Genomic DNA, 23,352 nt, shown 5'->3' with positions numbered 1-23,352 from the left:
CTTTTAGCTGTCTGTGGTGCTGGGCTAGCTGCAAGCAGCGATGGATGGGACCAACTTTTGCTGGTGTTTCCTGCCTTTACCCATTTAACATATCTTTACCTGCACAATACCTACCTTCCCTGCATCCTGGGATCACACTGATGCTTCTTTATTTCACCCATACACGTTGGTGCTTCCTGCCATCACCCAGACAACATATCTTTACCTGCACTTTACCTACCTTCTCTGTATCCTGGTGTCAAACTGGTGCCTCCTTCTTTCACCCAGTCAACATATCTTTACCCGCACATTACCTACCCTCTCTGCATTGTGTGGTCACACTGGTGCTTCCTGCTTTTAAGCGGCCATCTTGAGACGGCAGCAGCACAGCAGCATCAGCACAGCAGTTCTTTGAAGGCTCGTAAAATCAAAACCCGAGCAGTTAGAAAAACTCTAATCAGAAGGGTTCCATCTATTTCCTGTGCGAGTTTGAAGCCGACACAACAAACGCGCTCAAAGGAGATAATGTTTGAAAAAAGGTGATAGGTTTTTACGAAACATTTGTTTTGAAGGGGTAATTGCAAACTTCCTGTTAATTTTTGCTAAAGGAGGTCAATTAATGAAATGTAGGTCTAAGTGAGACCTACATAAAGGTTTTTGTAGTTTTGTCTGTGTTTTCTTCCCAAGAGCAGTTTTGTCAGTGTTTTATTCCTAGGGGGCGTTAGAGCGCAATTTTGAGTTTTGGTGTTTGTTTTATTATTATATCGCAATTTTCGCAAGTCCTGATGTGTGTGTCGAGTTTAGTGAGTTTTGAAGCATTTCAAGGGGGTCAAATTGCAGCTCAAAGAGGCAAAAATGACTTTATTTTGGAAACTTTTGTTTTGAAGGGCTTTTTTCCAACTTCCTGTTGATTTTTGCTGATTAATGTAAGTGTATGAATAGTGCGTTGGTTGCCTCTTAGCAGACTAGTTGCTACCTGGCAACTTGAGTGCTATTTGTTTGCAGGAAACTAACACTAGTTGCTAGCCGCCAACTAGAGGCTATTTTTTCGTGGGAAACTACTACACTAGTCCCTAGAAGCTAACTAGCAGATTAATTACGAACTAACAACTTTTAGTTCTAATTGTTAGCATGAAACTAACACGCCGGTCGGTATCTGCCAACTAGCAGGCTAGTTGCTACCTAGCAAGTTGAGTGATAATTGTTAGCGGGCAACTAAGACACCAGTCCCTAGCTGCTGACTAACAGGCTAATTGCTACCTGGCAACTTGAGTGCTAATTGTTAGCGGGAAACCAACATGCTGGTCGGTAGCTGCCAACCAGCTGGATAATACTACCTGGCAGCTTAAGTGCTAATTGTTAGCGGGAAACTATCTCACTAGACTCTAGCTGCTAACTAGCACGCTAATTGCTACCTGGCAACTATAGTGCTAATTGTTTGCAGGAAACTAACGCACTAGTCGCCAGCTGCCAACTAGCATGGTAGTTGTTACCTGGCAACATGAGTGGTAATTGTTAGCGGGTAACTAAGACACCAGTGTCTATCTGCTACCTAGCAGTCTAGTCGCTACCTGGCAACTTGAGTGCTAATTGTTAGCAGGGAACTAATGCACTTGTCGCTAACTGCCAACTAGCATGGTAGTTGTTACCTAGCAACATGAGTGGTAATTGTTAGCGGGCAACTAAGACACTAGTCTTTAGCTGCTGACTAGCAGGCTAATTGCTACCGGGCAACTTGGGTTCTCAATGTTAATGGGCAACTATAACACTCGACTTCAGCTGCTAACTACCAGGCTAATTGCTACCTGGCAACTTGATTTCTATTTGCTAGCGGGCAACTAAGACACCAGTCTCTAGTTGCTGACTAGCAGTCTAGTCGCTACCTGGTAACTGGAATTCTCATTGTTAGTGGGCAACTATCTCACTAGACTCTAGCTGCTAACTAGCATGCTAATTGCTACCTAGCAACTTTAGTGCTAATTGTTTGCAGGAAACTAATGCACTAGTCGCCAGCTGCCAACTAGCATGGTAGTTGCTACCTTGCAACGTGAATGGTAATTCTTAGCGGGCAACTAAGACACCAGTCTCTAGCTGCTAACTAGCAGTCTAGTCGCTACCTGGTAACTTGAGTGCTTATCGTTAGGAGGGAACTAATGCTCTTGTCGCAAGCTGCAAACTAGCATGGTAGTTGTAACCTAGCAACATGAGTGGTAATTGTTAGCGGGCAACTAAGACACCAGTCTCTAGCTGCTAACTAGCAGTCTAGTCGATACCTGGCAACTTGAGCGCTAATTTCTAGCGGGAAACTACCACACTGGTCTCTGGATGCAAACTAGCAGGCTAATTGCTACCTGGCAACTTTATTGCTATTCGCTAGCGGGCAACTAAGACACCAGTCTCTAGCTACTGACTAGCAGGCTAATTGCTACCGGGCAACTTGGGTTCTCAATGTTAGTGGGCAACTATCACACTAGACTCTAGCTGCTAACTAGCAGGCTAATTGCTACCTGGCAACTTGAGTGGTAATTGTTAGCGAGAAACTAACATGCTGGTCGGCAGCTGCCAACTAGCTGGATAATTACTACCTGGCGACTTAATTGCTATTTGCTAGCGGGCAACTAAGACACCAGTCTCTAGCTGCTGACTAGCAGGCTAATTGCTATTTGGCAACTTGAGAGCTAATTGCTAGCGGGAAACTATCACACTAGACTCTAGCTGCTAATTAGCACGTTAATTGCTACGTGGCAACTTGATTGCTATTTGCTAGAATGCAACTAAGACACCAGTCTTTAGCTGCTGACTAGCAGGCTAATTACTACCTGGCTACTTGAGTGCTAATTGTTAGCGGTAAACTAACATGCTAGTCCGCAGCTGCTAACTAGCTGGATAATTACTACCTAGAAACTTGAGTGCTAACTGCTAGCGGGAAACTATCACATTAGACTCTAGATGCTAACTAGCAGGCTAATTGCTACTTGGCAACTTGAGTGCTAATTGTTAGCAGGCAACTAAGACACCAGTCTCTAGCTGCTACCTAGCAGTCTAGTCGCTACCTAGCAACTTGAGTGCTAATTGTTAGCGGGCAACTAAGACACCAGTCTCTAGCTGCTAACTTGCAGTCTAGTCGCTACCTGGCAACTTCAGTGCTAATTGTTAGCGGGAATTAAGACACCAGTCTCTAGCTGCTAACTAGCAGTGTAGTTGCTACCTGGCAACTTGAGCGCTAATTTACAGCGGGAAACTATCACACTAGTCTCTGGATGCTAACTAGCAGGCTAATTGCTACCAGGCAACTTAATTGCTATTTGCTAGCGGGCAATTAAGACACCAGTCTCTAGCTGCTGACTAGCAGGCTAATTGCTACCGGGCAACTTGGGTTCTCAATGTTAGTGGGCAACCATCACACTAGACTCTAGCTGCTAATTAGCAAGCTAATTGCTACCTGGCAACTTGAATGCTAATTGCTAGCGGTAAACTATCACATTAGACTCTAGCTGCTAACTAGCAGGCTAATTACTACGTGGTAACTTGAGTTCTCATTGTTAGCGGGCAATTACCTCACTAGACTCTAGCTTCTAACTAGCACGCTAATAGCTACCTGGCAACTTGAGTGCTAATTGTTTGCAGGAAACTAACAAACGTGTCGCTAGCTGCCAGCTAGCATGGTAGTTGCTACCTAGCAAATTGAGTGCTAATTGTTAGCGGGCAACTATCACACTCGACTCAACTGATTAATAGCATGCTAATTGCTACCTGGCAACATTATTGCTAATTGTTAGCGGACAACAAAGACACCAGTTTCTAGCTGCTAACTTGCACTCTAGTTGCTACCTGGCAACTTGATTGCTATTTGCTAGCGGGCAATTAAGACACCAGTCTCTAGCTGCTGACTAGCAGGCTAGTCGCTACCTGGCAACTTGAGTGCTAATTGCTAGTGGGCAACTAAGACACTAGTCTCTAGCTGCTAACTAGCAGGCTAATTGCTACCTGGCAACTTGAGTGCTAATTGCTAGCGGGAAACTATCACATTTAACTCTAGCTGCTAACTATCAGGCTAATTGCTGCTTGGCAACTTCAGTGCTAATTGTTAGCGGGCAACTATCACACTACAATCTAGCTGCTAACTTGCACACTAATTGCTACCTGGCAACCTGAGCGCTAATTGCTACCGGGAAACTATCACACTAGTTTCTAGATGCTAACTAGCACGCTAATTGCTACCTGGCAACTTGATTATTATTTGCTAGCGGGCAATCAAAACACCAGTCTCTAGCTGCTGACTAACAGGCTAATTGCTACCTGGCAACTTGAGTGCTAATTGCTAGCGGGAAACTATCACACTGGACACTAGCTGCTAACTAGCACGCTAATTGCTACTTGGCAACTTCATTGCTGTTTGCTAGCATGCAACTAAGACACCAGTCTCTCGCTGCTGACTAGCAGGCTAATTGCTATTTGGCAACTTGAATGCTAATTGCGAGCGTGCAACTAGCGCGCCAGCCACTGGCCGCTAGCCTTTGCCCTCCTTTTTGCCTTCCAGGGTCGTCGCATTGAAAGAACCAGGCAGGTGTTTTTGCTGAAGTGGTGGCTTTATTTTAGCGTTGTTGCGTTGAACACTTTCTACTGTACACACTGAGCAGCGCGTGTCAGACTCGCCCGATAGATCCAGAGAGGTAAGAAAAACTCCAAATTTTAAAAATAACCGTAAATGCTTTCCTCTTAAGTCAAATCCTCGCAGCCTTCTCTCAAAAAAAAAAAAAAAAAAACAGCCGCCGCAATCTCTCGAGGAAAAGAGCGAGAGGTAAATCAGAAATCAAACACTTCACAGACGTGAGGAAAAAAGAAAAAAAAAAGAAAAAAAGAGGGGAAGGCAAACGGTTACTTTGCTCCTCGGCGGCGGGAAAGCAAACACGGGAAGATGAAGAACAAGAAGGCAAACAAGGAGAGGGAGTGACAGGGGGACGTCCAGGACCAGTAACGCCATTAAGAATATGACACATGGACGGATTTATTCTCTGATGTGACACGTATTCTTGCCGTCAGAACGCAGACCGCACAATTTCCGAGGAAAGCACCAAGAGCCGTGATAAACGCGGAGTGAGTCGCAGTTGTGAGGGTCGGGCGTCGATGGGAAACAAATGTCATTGTTAATGAATATTTGATTCCATGGCTTTTCGGTTGACACTAATAAAAAGGTGCAAAAAGGCTAGCCTAAAAAGTTAGCATGCTAACGTTAGCACGGTAACATAGGTAAGGTTAGCATACTTCTAAGATGGCGCCAAGTACTAAAAGCCATGCTTTTTAGGTTTATGCGAATTAAATTAGCAAAGATGCTAGCCTAAAAAGTCACCATGCTAACATTAGCATGATAACGTCGGAAACAATAGCATACTTCTAAGATGGTGCCAAGTATCAAAGGACATGATTTTTAGGTTTAAACGAATTAAATTAGCAAATATGCTAACTTAAAATGTTAGCATGCTAACTTAGGTAACCAAATGGAAACAGAACAGGAATTGAAAAAAAACTAATGAAACCGGTACGGGAATTGAAACGAAGAATTGGGATCGGAATTGGAGTAAAAACTAAGGAATGTAAACAGAACAAGAATTGAAACGAACGAATGGAAACGGAACGACAATTAGAATGAAGAACCTGGATCGGAATCAGAATTAAAACAAAAAAATGGAAATGGAACAAGGATTGCAACAAAGAACCGGGATCGGAAGTGGTATTGAAAGTAAGAAATGGAAACGGAACAATAATTTAAACAAACAAATTGAAACGGAACAAGAATTGAAACGAATAACGGGGATTGGAACCGGAATTAAAACAAACAAATGGAAATGGAACAAGATTTGAAACAAAAAACTGGGATCGGAACCAGAACTGACAAGAATTGAAACAGACAAATGGAAATGGAAAAATAATTGAAATGAGGAACCTGGATCGGAATCAAAATTAAAACAAACTAACGAAATGGAATAGGAATTGAAACTAACAAATGGAAACGGAAAATGGATTGAAACAAAAACCGTGATTGGAACCAGAATTGAAACTAAAAAATGGAAACGGAACATGAATCGAAACAAACAAATAGAAACAGAACAAGAATTGAAACGAAGAACCGGAATTAAAACAAACAAACGGAAATGGAACAAGATTTGAAACAAAAAACTGGGATCGGAACCAGAACTAAAACAAAGAAATGGAAACGGAACAAGAATTGAAACGAAGAACCGGGAATGGAACAGAAATTGAAATGAACAAATGGAAACGGATCAAGAATTGAAACGGAAAACCAGAGATCGAAACCGGAACTATAACGAACAAACGGAAATGAAACAGGAACTGAAACAAACAAATGGAAACAAAACAGGAATTGAAACAACGAACCAGAATCAAATCTGGAATCGAAACTAAGTAACGGAACTGGAACCGATGTGGATCAGGAATTGGAATCAAAAAGAAAAAAGAAAACACAATCGGAAGTGTAATCGAAACCGGGATGGGAACCGGAAATAAAACAAACAAATGGAAACGGAACAAGGATTGAAATGAAGAACCTGGATTGAAATTGGAATTAAAACAAAAAAATGTTTATGGAACAGGAATTGAAACAAACAAATGGAAATTGAACAAGGGTTGAAATGAAGAACCGGAATCGGAACCGGAAGTGAGACTAAGAAATGGAAACGGAACAAGAATTTAAACAAACAAATAGAAACAGAACAATAATTGAAACAAATAACCGGGATTGGAAGTGGAATCAAAACAAACAAATGGAAATGCAACAAGATTTGAAACGAAGAATTTGAATCAGAACCAGAACTGAAATGGAAACGGAACAAGAATTGAAACAAAGAACCGGGATCCGAACAGGAATTGAAACGAATAAATGAAAACAGAACAAAAATTGAAACGAACAAATGGAAATGGAACAAGAATTGAAATGAAGAACCTGGATCGGAATCGGAATCAAAACAAACAAAAGGAAACAGAACAATGTTTGAAACGAAAAACCAGGATCGGAACTGGAATTGAAATGAAAAAATGGAAACGGAACAGGTATTGAAATGAAAAAATGGAAACGGAGCAAGAATTGAAACAAAAAAACCGGATCGCAACGGGAGTTAAAACCAACAATTGGCAACGGAGCAGGAATTGAAACAAAGAACAAGGATTTAATCTGGACTCGAAATTAAGTAACTGAACTGGAACCCATATGCATCAGGAATTGGAATCAAAAAGAAAAAAAACGAATTGGAACTGTAATCGAAACCGGGATTGGAACCGGAAATAAAACAAACAAATGGGAACGGAAGAAGGATTGGAATGAAGAACCAGGATCGGAATCGGAATTAAAACAAACAAATTGATATGGAACAAGGATTGAAACAAAGAACCGGGATCGGAACCGGAATTGACACTAACAAATAGAAATGGAACAAGAATTGAAATGAAGAACCTGGATCAGAATTGGAATCAAAACAAACAAATGGAAACGGAACAAGGATCGGAACCGGACTTGAAATTAACAAATGGAAAGAAACAGGTAATTGAAATGAAGACATGGAAACGGAGCAAGAATTGAAACAAAGAACCGGGATCGCAACCTGAATTGAAACGAACAAATGGAAACGGAACAGAAATTGGAACAAAGAACGATGATCGGATCAGGAATCGAAACGAAATAACGGAACTGGAACTGGAATATGAACGAAGAACCGATATGGATCAGGAATCGGAATAAAAAAAGAATCGAAAATGGAATCCGAATCGAAACCAAGTACCTGAACCAGAATTAGAATCGCTGCCCAACCCTCACACATGATTCCACTCCCGCTGATTTTTCAGTCAAAGAATATTAGAAAAAAAAAAAACTTTATTATTTCACAAAGTGGCCAAAATGTGGCAAGATTAGCAAAAAATAGACACAAATATTTCAAAAAATCGACTAAAAGCGCCAACTCAGCAAATTCACAGCAGATAGAATTGCAAGGTGTGTGTGTGTGTGTGTGTGTGTGTTGGGGGGGGACCTATTTAAAGGTGGCACGTGTACGTACATAAAGAAGGGGACCTCCCGGGGTCCCACTAGAAAATGCACATTCTGCCGGACCGGGGGGGGGGGTCTCCTCAGCAGGGGTCAGCTCCACAGGTGCGGAGCGCAGGTAATAAGGCAGTTTCATGACTTTTCCATATGGCAACTTTTTTTGTTTCTTTTTTTTACTACAAACACAATGAAAAAGCTTCTTTTAAAACAAAACATCTGCTCTGCAAAAAAAAAAAAAAAAATCATATATGGCAGATTTTTGTTTTGTTTTGGTTAGCGGTGTTTTTTTTTTTTTTTTTTTGGAGTTTATTGTTATTGTTTACAGCAGGGGTCACCAACCTTTTTGAAACCAAGAGCTACTTCTTGGGTACTGATTAATGCAAAGGGCTACCAGTTTGATACACACTTAAATAAATTGTCAGAAATAGCCAATTTGCTCAATTTACCTTTAATAAATAAATCTATATAAATTTAAAAAAATGGGTATTTCTGTCTGTCTTTCCGTTGTACATTTTTTTTCCTTTTACGGAAGGTATTTTGTAGAGAATACATGAAGAAATAAACACTTAATTGAACGGTTTAACAGAGGAGAAAAGACGAAAAAAATGAAAATTAAATTTTGAAACGTAGTTTATCTTCAATTTCGACTCTTTAAAATTCAAAATTTAACCGAAAAAAATGACGGGAAAAAATAGCTAATTTGAATCATTTTGAAAAAATTTAAAAAAGAATTTATGGAACATCATTAGTAATTTTTCCTGATTAACATTAATTTTAGAATTTTGATGACATGTTTTAAATAGGTTAAAATCCAATCTGCACTTTGTTAAAATATATAACAAATTGGACCAAGCTATATTTCAAACAAAGACACATCCTTATTTCATCTAGATTTTCCAGAACAAAAATTAAAAAAAAAATTAAAAGACTTTGAAATAAGATTTAAATTTGATTGTACAGATTTTCTACATTTGCCAGAATATATTCTTTTTAATTTAAATCATAATAAGTTTGAAGAAATATTTCACAAATATTCTTCGTCGAAAAAACAGAAGCTAAAATGAAGAATTAAATTAAAATGTATTTATTATTCTTTACAATAAAAAATTTAAAAAATACTTGAACATTGTTTTAGATTGTCAGGAAAGAAAAGAAAGGAATTTAGAACGTAAAGAGGTATATGTGTTTAAAAATCCTAAAATCATTTTTAAAGTTGTATTATTTCTCCAAAATATTCTTTCTGAAAGTTATAAGAATTAAAGTAAAACATTAAAATTATTTATTTAAAAAAAGTGAAGACCAAGTCTTTCAAATATTTTGTTGGATTTTCAAATTCTATTTGAGTTTTGTCCCTCTTAGAATTAAAAATGTCGAGCAAAGCGAGACCAGCTTGTTAGTAAATAAATAACATTTAAAAATTAGAGGCAGCTCACTGGTAAGTGCTGCTATTTGAGCTATTTTTAGAACAGGCCAGCGGGCGACTCATCTGGTCCTTACGGGTTGGTGACCCCTGGTTTACAGTTATCGTCTGGGGTCTGAGTGGAAAAATAAAATAAAAATAAACATCTAAAAAGTGTTGAGGCCGGTTGGCGAGGACGCCGAAAAAAAAACAACGAAGAAAAACAACACAGAGGAATTAAAAAAAAAACGCAAACTCACAGAGTTCGACAGCTACTAAGGCAACGTTTGCCAACATACAATATAAGCCCATGTATATTGCAACACAACAATATATTAATTTAATAAAATACACAATATAGCTTTTGTACACGTAACATTTTGGCTCAAATGCACAGAAAATTTGCAGTGAAATAAAAATAAAAAAAATGTCTTCTTTTTTCATTTTTTTTTTGGATGTGAACACGTTTAAATTCAGTACATTTACACACATGATGAGGGTATGTATAGTGGTAATGTGAAGGGACATTTTCTTTAGCATTTTGGGGTATTTGTCATCAAAACCCAGGCAGTGTCCTTGGTCGTTTTTTGAGGGTTTTTTTTTTACTGCACTCTTGGCCTTAAAGAGGCTGTCTGCAACTCGCTCGAAGAACTTAGGAATGTTTTTACAGTGTCTTTTTTTCATATTTACTTATCATTTTTGATAAAAAAAAAAAAAAAAAGGAATTTGACTTCCTGCCGTGTGACTACAGTTTTACAGTCTAGAGTCGTTAAAAAAAAAAAAAATAAGATTTAAAAAATGACAATATAAGTGCATTCAGAGTATTTGATTAGCAAAAAAATATTTAAAGAAAATGAATTAAAGCACTTATTAGCAGGCCTATTTAGTAGGGGTGCATAAGAAAATCGAAAAAATTGCGATTCCTTTTCAATCCCTCTCTCTGAATCGATTAAAACATGTTCAAAAGTTGATTAAAAAAAAAAAACAAGTAAAAAAACTAACCCAAAAAAAGTAAAAAAAAAAAAAAAAAAAAAAAAAATACATTTATAAAATATTGTAAATATATATATAACGTGTATTTATATTTATTCATATATATATATATTTTTTACTTTTCTCTTAATGAAATTTTGCAAATGTTTAATCAATCGAGAATCTGGATGAACAGGAACCGCAATCAAAATACTTGATTAGCAGAAATAATATTAAAAAATGGAGCACTTCACTTATTAGCGTGAAATGCAAGTTTATTTAGTAGGGGTGCACCAAAAAAAATTATTTTGCATCCAAATCCTGATTCCTTTTAACCCCGATTCCCAATCAATTAAAAAAAAATAAATAAAATAAAATAAATATATATATATATATATATATATATATATATATCCATCCATCCATTTCTACCGCTTATTCCATTTTGGGGTCGCGGGGGGCGTTGGCGCCTATCTCAGCTACAATCGGGCGGAAGGCGGGGTACACCCTGGACAAGTCGATATATATATATATATTTGTTTAAATTAATAAATAAAAAATATATTTGTGTATACATATTTCTTATTTTATTTTATTATTATTTTTTCATAAGAATTGTTTTTAAAAAGCAATCTCCATGCAACCAGAAAGTGCTTTTCAAACATGCAACCTCTTTTGAAAAAAAAAGTTAAATTGTAATTATTACATCAAATATTACATCGCAATCGAGAAAACTCCTGAATCGAGGATCGATTCTGAATCGAATCGTCAATTGGATCGAATGCCCTAAGATTCACACTCCTATTATTCCACCAACATGTCATTTAGGTACAAAGTTAAGATGAATAGGGCAGCCTCATTAAAACAACAACAAGATGTGGATGGATGTAACTTAGTAAAACTTTTAGAGCGTCGTCGTCGGTTATTTGAGGTAAAATGTAACAGTAAAACGCCATTAAGTAGGTGAACGGAAATCGCGGACTTTTAGTGCGTGTGCAGTAACTTGGGCAGTGACGGACATCCCTGGGCTCGACATTCAACGACAGCTCGCCGGGTGGCAAGATCATTAACCAACAACACTCATAGCTGATGTTACATACAGTCACATACCGTATTTCCTTGAATTGCCACCGGGTATATAGTATGCGCCTGCCTAGAATTACTGCCGGGTCAAACTCGTTTCTCGAAATATTATTTTTATTAGAGCATGTCTACAATTTCTACCGGGTCAAACTCGTTTCGCAAAATATTTAGCATATGCCTAGAATTTCCACCGGGTCAAACTCGTCACGTCACGAGTGACACTTCACCTGTCATCATTTTCAAAATGGAGGAGGCTGATTTCAATAATTTGAAATCGCATAAAGCGAAGAAGATTAAGAGCAATTCAGTAGGATTTAAGATCCAAGCTATTGAATATGCTAAAAAGAAAAGTAAGCAGCTATGTTTTATTAATATAACATAGCTGCGTGTGTCAATTAAATGACTCCCGCCTCCTGGTGGTAGAGGGCGCTAGTGATCCTTCTTGCGACTCCTCGGCTGCAAAAGAAGTGACAACAAGCAGCAATGGTTTATTTTTTCCTCTCGCTTGCACTTTTAACATGGAGGATTACATATCTAAAATAAAACAGTTTTCTAAACTGGACTTTCAATCAAAGAAGGGGGTAATAAAGGAAGATCTCCATCGAGACTTTTAAAACTGAAGAAAGATAAGGAAGACTTCTCTAAACAAGTTATCAGAAGGAGCTACGCACGGACTTCATTTATAAGTAAAGGTAAGACCATAATTACGTATTTTTTCATTAAATGTGCTTTTCATGATGGTATCCTTACATCACACTCAAATTTATAAGCGCATGCTTGCCTTTACCGCATGCCTTTGGTAAGCGCCGGAGTGAGAAGAAGTTTTAAATTAATTAGCGCCCCGGCGGCAGTTCGAGGAAATACGGTAATGCTAACAACACCCCGGCCAGGTTGCAAACAGCCCCTTTAACTCAAGGACACTTTTTTTTTTTTTTTTTTTTTTTACTGAGATTCATTATTTTAATGCTATTTTATTCTTTTTTTTCTTTTTAATACAAAAAAAAAATGTATAAATATTTGTGTTAATATTTGGACACTATACATGGATTCTTACATAGAGGCATCTATATAATTATATAGATATATATATATATTTTTTTTTCACAGTTGAGAGGAAAAAAATGTCCCTTTTTATACAACTGGTGATTGCCTTAAGGCCTTACCACACACATGGAAATTCACTGTACACAAGAGACGGAAAGCTGAGGATGTACAATGTACACGACAATTACACAGATGGCCGGTAGTGTGTGTGTGTGTGTGTGTGTGTGTGTGTGTGTGCAGAGGTCATCAGTGCTTGCCAGTGCGTTGGCGTGTCGTGTCGAGGTGGATGTGCGTGCGGCCAGCGCCGCTCCGCATCATGAATGTTTGAGTGGAAGCGTGAGACGGACACGGCGTACAAGTGTGGCTACAAAGGACGGGTGAAAAAACATGAAATCAGTCCCCCTTCGTTACCGAGCGGTCCCAAAAAAATAACCCCCTTCCCTCAAAGCCCTGATTACCAATTCCCTCCAGTTCTCACACGTTTTCCACATATACGTGAACGGTTGTTTATTTTTATTTTTTTTCTGCGTAACCAGCTCGTTTCTGTCCGAAGAGATTCCGTTTGACCGTCCGAGACAGAGATTGTCATAGAAAGTCCGTCCGGAGTGGTCGATCCATGGCCGTCACAGGATTTCACGAGAGACCAGGGACAAAACAAACTCATGAGCTGGTGGTGGGCACTTAGATCGTTAGCTCGCCAGTTTTCCGGTTGAAAATTCCCCGCAAAGAAAACACGAACTGTTATAAATTCAGCAGGATCAGGCTTGTTGATCTTGGCCTCGCTGCCAAAAAAGAGTCGGCATTATTGTTCTCGTCGTCGGCCTCGGAACCGTTCAGTTCCGAAAAGAAAACCAATGGTTGTATTACTTTTGGTGACGGTTTTGGCGTCCACGCCCAGTCCTCTACTTCCTGAGTGTGCCGGTGGAGTCTCCGCCTCTGCAGTCCTGCAAGAGTTTGTCGATGTCTCTCACCACCTGGTCGGCATCCATCCCGTCGCAGCCGGCGTCGGGTTCCGCCTGCTCCAGCACGCACTCCATTTCTCCTCTGGTCTCTTGGCTGATTCTGGAGCGTGCCTCGGCCAGCACCTTGGCCACCGGGTCCGACGGAGGCAAAGGCGGGTAGACCCCGTGCTCCCTGCTTTGTTTGGTGGGCGACAGGTACTGACCGTCCGGCGGTCCGTAAAAGCCGGAGCAGGTGGCCGGAGGAGGCTTGCCTTCGGCCCCGTCGGCTGGACTCTTAAGCGAGGAGCAAGGAGACGTGGTCGAGCAGCCCTTGACCGGACTGCCTGATGCCGAGGGAACCTCTTGGAGCAAGGGGCTGAGGGCCCGTTTCGCCTTTAAGTAGGGCTTGACGTTGGCTATGAGGATCGTGTGATCACGGCGCTCCTTGCCGAACGTGCAGAAAGTTTTCTTGCCGTTGGGATTGACCGTCTCGTAAGTCTCCGTCTCAGGCACGCTCTCGATCCCTGCTGGCACGAACATATTGTTGCGGTAATCAACGCCCTCTGCCTGGTGTCCTCCAGCTGGGAATTGGGGCATCCAGCAGCGGTCGGAATGACCCAGAACTCGACACTCCTCCGTGCAATTCAAACAGTCTTCGTCTGCAAAGAGAGAAAAACAGAAATGAATGTTTAAAACAAAGTACACACGAACAGAAAGTGTACTTTCGGGACTGAACCGGTTACAGCAGGGCTAGGGGTCGGTATGACACCGTACCGGCTCTGAGGTCGGTTCAAAACTTGGGAGACAAGCATTTTTGCAGCAAATTCCTAAAAAAAATAGTGCTCCTGTTGTTTGGAGGAACTTGGACAACTCTAAACACATTGGCATCTACATTTTAACCTTGCAAGCTAACAAAAACACTGGGCTCCGAAATTCTCAAGTAAAGTTCCGCAAGGCACATGTTTAAGTCCTCTCCTTTTCGCAATGTGCTTTATGCAGTCAGAGGCAGTCAGTAGGCATGTAGTCAACTTCCTTATTTCTACTAGCGGTGTTCCTCAAGGCTCCATTTTAGGTCCTCTCATTCTCAATCATTTACGATATTCAACCGTTGACCCGTGAGTTCAGTTCCAAAAACTTGTGAGGGACTCACATATTTGCTGATGGTCCTTAAAAAAAGCAGAGCGCTCCCGGAACTCGGACTAAATGAATGCTGGTTCTCCGAGATACACAAAATAAGATGAACAGTGACGGGAGAAGTCCGACCCCTCCCCCGGTCTTTAGCTTTCTGGGAATGTGACCTATAAAAAAATGTCATTAAATCCTACAAAGGTCCAGCAAATTTGTTGACATTTACTGACCTTAAACTACATTCATTCCCGGAAGTTTGTTGTTCCGGTTGCTTTGCAAAAGTCATGTTTTTTCCCATGTTTTGCTCAAATGGGTTTTACAACTCGGTCCCAGACTCCCTGAACTTCTGAAGTCGGTCCAAAATTCTGCTCTTTGATGAACATGATGACACCAGGAACCTTTCCACGAAAACTTGCCTGCGCTACGATTCGGGATTTGTCGGAGAAGTAGGTTTTCCATGCCAAAGGTCTTCTCTTGGGTTGACCAAGACATGTTGGGGAAGACTATTGTTCTAATATTCGATGCACAACCCCAACTAGTAAACCCTTAAGAGAAGAAAATTATTGGAATTACGAGATTTATTAAAAAATTGTGTGGGTTCTAAAACAAAATTTAAACCTGACAGAGTTCAGTGTGTTGTTCCAATCATGTTCTTACTTTTGGAGCGTAGAGCCCAACAATGGAATGGCGGTATGGAATCACGGAATTGATGAATAGAAACGGAAGCTACTAGCTAGATTGTAGAGTTTTAACTTGCACTTACAGATGTAGCGACCAACTATAGTTACTGACAGTGGTTTTCTGAAGTGTTCCTGAGCCTATGTGGTGATATCCTTTACAAACTAATGTCTATTTTTGATGCAGTACCGCCTGAGGGATCGAATATCATCGCTTAAGTGCAGTGATTTCTCCAGATTCTCTGCACCTTTTCATGATATTACGGACCATACATGGTGAAATCCCCAAATTCCTTGCAATAGCTGGTTGAGAAATGTTGTTCTTAAACTGTCAAGCATTTTTTTTCACGAAGTGATGACCCTTGTTTGTGAATGGCGGAGCATTTCACAGAAGCTGCTTTTATCCCCAATCAATCAATCAATCAATCAATGTTAACTTATATAGCCCTAAATCACTAGTGTCTCAAAGGGCTGCACAAACCACTATGACATCCTCGGTAGGCCCACATAAGGGCAAGGAAAACTCACATCCAGTGGGACATCGGTGACAATAATGACCCAGTGGGACGTCGGTGACAATGATGACTATGAGAACATGATACTGTGATACTGATGATGCTGATGACTATGAGAACATATGAGAACATGATACTGTGAAAGATCAATCCATAATGGATCCAACACAGTCGCGAGAGTCCAGTCCAAAGCGGATCCAACACAGCAGCGAGAGTCCCGTTCACAGCGGAGCCAGTAGGAAACCATCCCAAGCGGAGGCTGATCAGCAGCGCAGAGATGTCCCCAGCCGATACACAGGCGAGCAGTACATGGCCACCGGATCGGACCGGACTCCCTCCACAAAGGAGAGTGGGACATAGAAGAAAAAGAAGAGAAACGGCAGATCAACTGGTCTAAAAAGGGAGTCTATTTAAAGGCTAGAGTATACAAATGAGTTTTAAGGTGAGACTTAAATGCTTCTACTGAGGTGGCATCTCGAACTGTTACCGGGAGGGCATTCCAGAGTACTGGAGCCCGAAATGAAAAAGCTCTACAGCCCGCAGACTTTTTTTGGGCTTTGGGGATCACTAATAAGCCGGAGTCTTTTGAACGCAGATTTCTTGCCGGGACATATGGTACAATACAATCGGCAAGATAGGATGGAGCTAGACCGTGTAGTATTTTATACGTAAGTAGTAAAACCTTAAAGTCACATCTTAAGTGCACAGGAAGCCAGTGCAGGTGAGCCAGTACAGGCGTAATGTGATCAAACTTTCTTGTTCTTGTCAAAAGTCTAGCAGCCGCATTTTGTACCAACTGTAATCTTTTAATGCTAGACATGGGGAGACCCGAAAATAATACGTTACAGTAGTCGAGGCGAGACGTAACAAACGCATGGATAATGATCTCAGCGTCTTTAGTGGACAGAATGGAGCGAATTTTAGCGATATTGCGGAGATGAAAGAAGGCCGTTTTAGTAACGCTTTTAATGTGTGACTCAAAGGAGAGAGTTGGGTCGAAGATAATATCCAGATTCTTTACCGTGTCGCCTTGTTTAATTGTTTGGTTGTCAAATGTTAGAGTTGTATTATTAAATAGAGTTCGGTGTCTAGCAGGACCGATAATCAGCATTTCCGTTTTTTTGGCGTTGAGTTGCAAAAAGTTAGCGGACATCCATTGTTTAATTTCATTAAGACACGCCTCCAGCTGACTACAATCCGGCATGTTGGTCAGCTTTAGGGGCATGTAGAGTTGGGTGTCATCAGCATAACAGTGAAAGCTAACACCGTATTTGCGTATGATGTCACCTAGCGGCAGCATGTAGATGCTGAAGAGTGCAGGGCCAAGGACCGAACCCTGGGGAACTCCACACGTTACCTTAACGTAGTCCGAGGTCACATTGTTATGGGAGACACACTGCATCCTATCAGTAAGATAAGAGTTAAACCAAGACAGGGCTAAGTCTGACATACCAATTCGTGTTTTGATACGTTCTAATAAAATATTATGATCGACAGTATCGAAAGCAGCGCTAAGATCGAGGAGCAGCAACATAGATGACGCATCAGAATCCATCGTTAGCAATTGATCATTAGTCATTTTTGCGAGGGCTGTCTCCGTCGAGTGATTTGCCCTGAAACCGGATTGAAAGGTTTCACATAGATTGTTAGACGCTAAGTGTTCATTTAACTGCTCCGCAACAATTTTTTCGAGGATTTTTGAAATAAAGGGAAGGTGAGACACCGGTCGGTAGTTTACCATGAGGTCAGGATCGAGGTTAGGTCTTTTAAGAAGAGGATGAATAACCGCTTTTTTGAATGCTAGGGGAACAGTGCCCGAGGAAAGTGATAAGTTTATAATATTTAGCACTGATGGACCTAATAATACAAAGAGCTCCTTGATCAGTTTCCCAGGAAGAGGGTCAAGTAAACATGTTGTTTGTTTTATTCCATTTACACGTTGTAACAATTCCTCTAATGTTATTTCCTCAAAACGAGAGAAACTATTTTGGAGGGCAGTATCCGCCGTATATACAATCGTGTCAGTGTTAATAGAACCCCGTTGTAGCTGGGACGCATTGTCTTTAATCTCCTTTCTAATGACTTCAATTTTCTTACTAAAGAATTGCATAAAGTCATCAGCTGAGTGGGTGGAGCTACTGGAAGGAGTCCCTTGTTGGGTTAGCGATGCTACCGTACTAAACAAAAATTTAGGATCGTTTTTCAAGACACCCACCTGTTCCCAATTAGCATGTTAACCTGTGGAATGTTCCGAATAAGAGCTTGATGAGCATCAACTTTCTCAATCTTTTTTGCCACTTGTGCCAGCTTTTTTGGAACATGTTGCAAATGAGCAAGTTTTTGCAAAAAAATAACATGTTTCCAGTTTGAACGTTAAGTATGTTGTCTGTGCAGTCTGTTCAATTGAATTTTTAAATGAAAAATATTAGCAAATCTTTGTATTTTATTTTTATTTACCATTTACACAACGTGCCATCTTCACTGCTTTTGGGTTTTCTACATTTAAGATGTGACTTTTTGACGCTCACTGGAAAAAAAAATCACGTCGACGTCCTATAACGCACGTCCTATGAATTTTTTTAAATTTGTATTTTTTTTATTTTTATTAAATGACATAAAAAACACAAGATACACTTACAATTAGTGCAACAACCCAAACAACCTCCCTTTTTCATGACAAAAAAAAATAAAAAATAGATTGTAGCTGAGATAGGCGCCAGCGCCCCCCGCGACCCCGAAAGGGAATAAGCGGTAGAAAATGGATGGATGGATATATATATATATATAAGTGCTTCACAGGTTAAAAAGTATAGAGCCAAAAACAAACAAAAAAAACCCAAAGAAAATAAACAATGAATGAGCTAAACATGATAGGGTAAAATCAATACGGTAAAAGGGTTCGAATAAAAAGTAAAAAAAAAAAGAAAATTGCTAAATAATGAAATAATAAAAGTGCGACAAATTGAAAAAAAAAGTATATATATATATATATATATATATATATATATATGTACATATATTAACACATATATATATACATAAATACATACATATATACACACACACACATATATATATATATATATATATATATATATATATATATATATATATACATAAATACATACATATATATATATATATATATATATATATATATATATACTTTTTTTTTCAATTTGTCGCACTTTTATTATTTCATTATTTAGCAATTTTCATTTTTTTTTTACTTTTTATTCGAACCCTTTTACCGTATTGATTTTGCCCTATCATGTTTAGCTCATTCATTGTTTATGTTCTTTGTTTTTTTGTTTGTTTGTTTTTGGCTCTATACTTTTTAACCTGTGAAGCACTTTGGTCCAATGCAAAAATTGTTGTAAACGTGCTATATAAATACAATTGCCTTGCCTATCGAGGAGGATCTGTGCATGGAAGTGGCGAAAATGTGCCAAAAAAAAGACATTTAAAACATTTTTTGAGGTTAAAAATGCACATAAAAGATGCAAAATTGCACAAATCTCTATTACCTCATATTTAAAAATGTCGGTGCTGTTTTTGATTTATAAAAGTAAAGGGGAAAAAAAAAGTCACACCTTTCCAACAGACTTGGAAGGAGCACCTGCTCGTTTTTTTTATTTTATTTTTTAAATTTATTTATTTTTTCCAGAGCTCTGATCAAGGAGATGGCAAACAGATTCAGACGAGGCCGAGATGGAGTGAGAGGGAAAACAACAGTTGAGGTTTGGCAAAGGCATCGCACCGTTATCATAAATTCATGTCAGCGGGCTTTGAAGCATTCCCTTGATAAACACGCTATGCCAAATGGCTTGTGTGGGGTTTTTTTTTTTGCCTGTTTGTGTGTGTGTGTGTGTGTGTGTGTGTGTGTGTGTGTGTGTGTTCTCTTCTTTCATCTCTATCAGAGGGATGCACACTTTGGCTGATTATAAGAGTGCTCATGCCTGTGTCAAATGAATCCAATACTTTTTGGAAAAAAATTGCTGTGAAAAAGGAGACCTCCCCCATCAAAAAAATAAATAAATAAATAAAAGTTAGATGAATGAATAATAAACGAAAATAAATGTATTCCTACATTGATCAGGTTGGATAAAAAAAAAAATGACAGCAAGACACCAGGGGTAAATAAATAAAAGGCAAGAAATGTCGGGTCCAAGCATCTATTAGAACGCATTAAATAGTGTGTTCAAATTTGCATCCGGTCTCCTTTAGAGGGTTGGGGGTGGGGGGAGGGGGGTCACCCACTTCTGCAGTCCTCTCCAAGGTTTCTCATAGTCATTCACACTGACGTCCCACTGGGTTGTGAGTTTTTCCTTGCCCTTATGTACAACCCTAGGGGGGTCACCCACTTCTGCAGTCCTCTCCAAGGTTTCTCATAGTCATTCACATTGACGTCCCACTGGGTTGTGAGTTTTTCCTTGCCCTTATGTACAACCCCGGGGGAGGGGGAGGTCACCCACTTCTGCAGTCCTCTCCAAGGTTTCTCATAGTCATTCACACTGACGTCCCACTGGGTTGTGAGTTTTTCCTTGCCCTTATGTACAACCCCGGGGGGGTCACCCACTTCTGCGGTCCTCTCCAAGGTTTCTCATAGTCATTCACATTGACGTCCCACTGGGTTGTGAGTTTTTCCTTGCCCTTATGTACAACCCTAATCACACTGGCTGTCACCATGGAGACCCCCCTCTGCCACATCATACGTTGCAACACATTTACCATCGCACGCTAAGAGCATTTGTGAACTCTTGGGCATTGATTGCCTCCATGGAAATGGCCCCCCTCTACCTCAAAGAATACTCTCAACCCCCAAATCCTCCACACGACACCTCCGCTCCGTACAGGCTAACCTCCTCCAATGTCCGAGGACAAAGCTACGAACAATGGGCTTTCTGCGCCGCCGCTCCCAGTCTGTGGAACGCTCTCCCTGACCACCTGAGGGCACCACAGACTGTGAATGCTTAAAAACCCTTCTTTTTAAAAAAAAAAAGATATATACAGATTAGTTCTAGCTATTAGGCTGTTCTAGTTTTTATTTTAATTAATGTTTTAATACAGTGTAGCATTTTGAGGTTGTTTGCTCAATGCAAAAGTGCTTTTACCGAGGATGTCGTTGTGGCTTGTGCAGCCCTTTGAGACACTTGTGATTCAGAGCTATATAAATAAACATTTATTGATTGATACATTGCCATTAATTCCCATGGAAAGTGTCCAACTTTGAATATTCCCGGATTTCTGCAACTCACACTGGCTGGAGACCCCCCCCCCCCCCCGCCACATCATAAGTTGCAACACATTTACCATCGCATGCTAAGAGCATTTTAGAACTATTGGACATTTCCATGGAGGCAATCAGTGCCTCCATGGAAATGGCCCCCCTCTACCTCAAAGAATACTATCAACCCCCAAATCCTCCACACGACACCTCCGCTCCGTACAGGCTAACCTCCTCCAACCTCCGAGGACAAAGCTACGCACAATGGGCTTTCTGCGCCGCCGCTCCCAGTCTGTGGAACGTTCTCCCTGACCACCTGAGGGCACCACAGACTGTGAATGCTTAAAAAACCTTCTTTTTTTTTTCTTTTTTTTTTTGATATATGCATTATAGTTCTAGCTATTAGGATGTTCTAGTTTTTGTTTTAGTTGTTTTAATACACTGTAGCACTTTGAGGTTGTTTGCTCAATGTAAAGTGCTTTTTTACAAATAAAATATATTATTAATATTATAGCCAATACTAAAGGGGTTAGGAGGAGCTTAATAGTGTTGTTGCTATTATTCCGAAATGAATGTACGGCGCTACTTTATTGAGTAAGGGTCTGAATTGGGTGCTGCAACGCATGGACGTCCGCGCAAACGCCGCCTTAGAAACGCAAACCGGGGATTAACACAATCTTTCATTGGCGCGGTGCCGAGCGAGCGTTGTCTTTTGCCGTGTCCCGGGTCAGCGGTCCCGCCGTCCTGAGGGACCGGCCTCCTAAGCTGTGGAGACGAGCTTAACACTTTGCAAATGTTTGAAGAAGCCAAACAGCCCTGGCAGGAGGAGGCTGACATTTCCCATGTTGAGGCAGTCATCTGAGGAGGAAACAAGGTGGGCTGCAACGTAAAAGGTCAGGGCAGCTTGAGATGGCTACATTTAAATGTTACGGGGGCGTGGGGGGGAGGGGGGGGGGGTATGCGTCCGCACGTGTCTCCCTGTGCTTTAATAGAAATTGATTTTTACATGAAAAAAATTATTATTGTCAAATATATAACAATACACAAAAACTCTGTTGCTACTATGAAACTATGAAATAGAGAAAATATACGAGATCGGAAGCAGCAAAACAAAATAGGTAGCTTAATAATGCTTTTTTAATGTCTATCTAGTTTTAGTCCCCCGGCTGACAAGTGGCGAGCAGCTACCTATTTGTCTCCGTACACAGTGTGGAGCCGCATCATTAATGGAATAATAATCAACTCTTTCACGGAAAAATAAACTGCATTTCTTATTGTCTAAAGTAATATTGACAAGTAAGTAAAACATTTAAAGTCATGTTGATTGTAGGCTAACATAGCTAAAATAGACACTTACATCATGTGTTGCCTTCATTATAACACTTTTATAGGACTTTTAAAGTTATTTTGATAGTAGGCTAATATAGCTAATATAGACACTTACATCAGGTGTTGCCTTCATTATAACACTTATATAAGACTTTTAAAGTCATTTTGATAGTAGGCTAATATAGCTAATATAGACACTTACGTCATGTGTTGCCTTTATTATAACACTTATATAGGACTTTTAAAGTTATTTTGATAGTAGGGTAATATAGCTAATATAGACACTTACATCAGTTGTTGCCTTCATTATAACACTTACATAAGACTTTTAAAGTCATTTTGATAGTAGGCTAATATAGCGAATATAGACACTTACATCATGTGTTGTCTTCATTATAACACTTATATAAGGCTTTCAAAGTCATTTTGATAGTAGGCTAATATAAATAATATAGACACTTACATCATGTGTTGTCTTCATTATAACACTTATATAAGACTTTAAAAAACATCTTGATAGTAGGTTAATATAGCTAATATAGACACTTACATCAGTTGTTGCCTTCATTATAACACTTACATGAGACTTTTAAAGTCATTTTGATAGTAGGCTAATATAGCGAATATAGACACTTACATCATGTGTTGTCTTCATTATAACACTTATATAAGGCTTTCAAAGTCATTTTGATAGTAGGCTAATATAAATAATATAGACACTTACATCATGTGTTGCCTTCATTATAACACTTATATAAGACTTTTAAAGCTATTTTGATAGTAGGCTAATATAGCTAATATAGACACTTACATCATGTGTTGCCTTCATTATAACACTTATATAAGACTTTTAAAGTCATTTTGGTAATAGGCAAACATAGCTAATATAGACACTTACATCTTTATAAAAAAAAAAAACAGCTCAGTTTTTTTTATATGGCAAAACACAAAATATGCAACATTTTCCCCCAAAAGTATTTCAAAGTGGAATATTTAATGCGACGT

At 39.6% G+C, this 23,352-nt stretch overlaps 1 protein-coding gene across 2 annotated transcripts in view; it reads right to left on the bottom strand.

The window, feature by feature from the left end:
• Window positions 1-12,407: 12,407 nt before the first annotated feature.
• Window positions 12,408-23,352, bottom strand: part of LOC133543042 (protocadherin-17-like) — a 233,276-nt gene continuing 222,331 nt past the window's right edge. For both annotated transcript variants that reach the window (XM_061887420.1, XM_061887421.1), the window contains exon 6: window positions 12,408-14,130. In XM_061887420.1, the coding sequence (XP_061743404.1) occupies window positions 13,433-14,130 (698 nt within the window). In that variant the 3' untranslated portion in view covers window positions 12,408-13,432. The remainder of the gene's footprint in view (window positions 14,131-23,352) is intronic.

This window comes from Nerophis ophidion, linkage group LG25 (genome assembly GCF_033978795.1).
Source record: "Nerophis ophidion isolate RoL-2023_Sa linkage group LG25, RoL_Noph_v1.0, whole genome shotgun sequence".
Lineage (NCBI taxonomy): Eukaryota > Metazoa > Chordata > Actinopteri > Syngnathiformes > Syngnathidae > Nerophis > Nerophis ophidion.
This window is presented reverse-complemented; position numbering and strand designations above follow the sequence as displayed.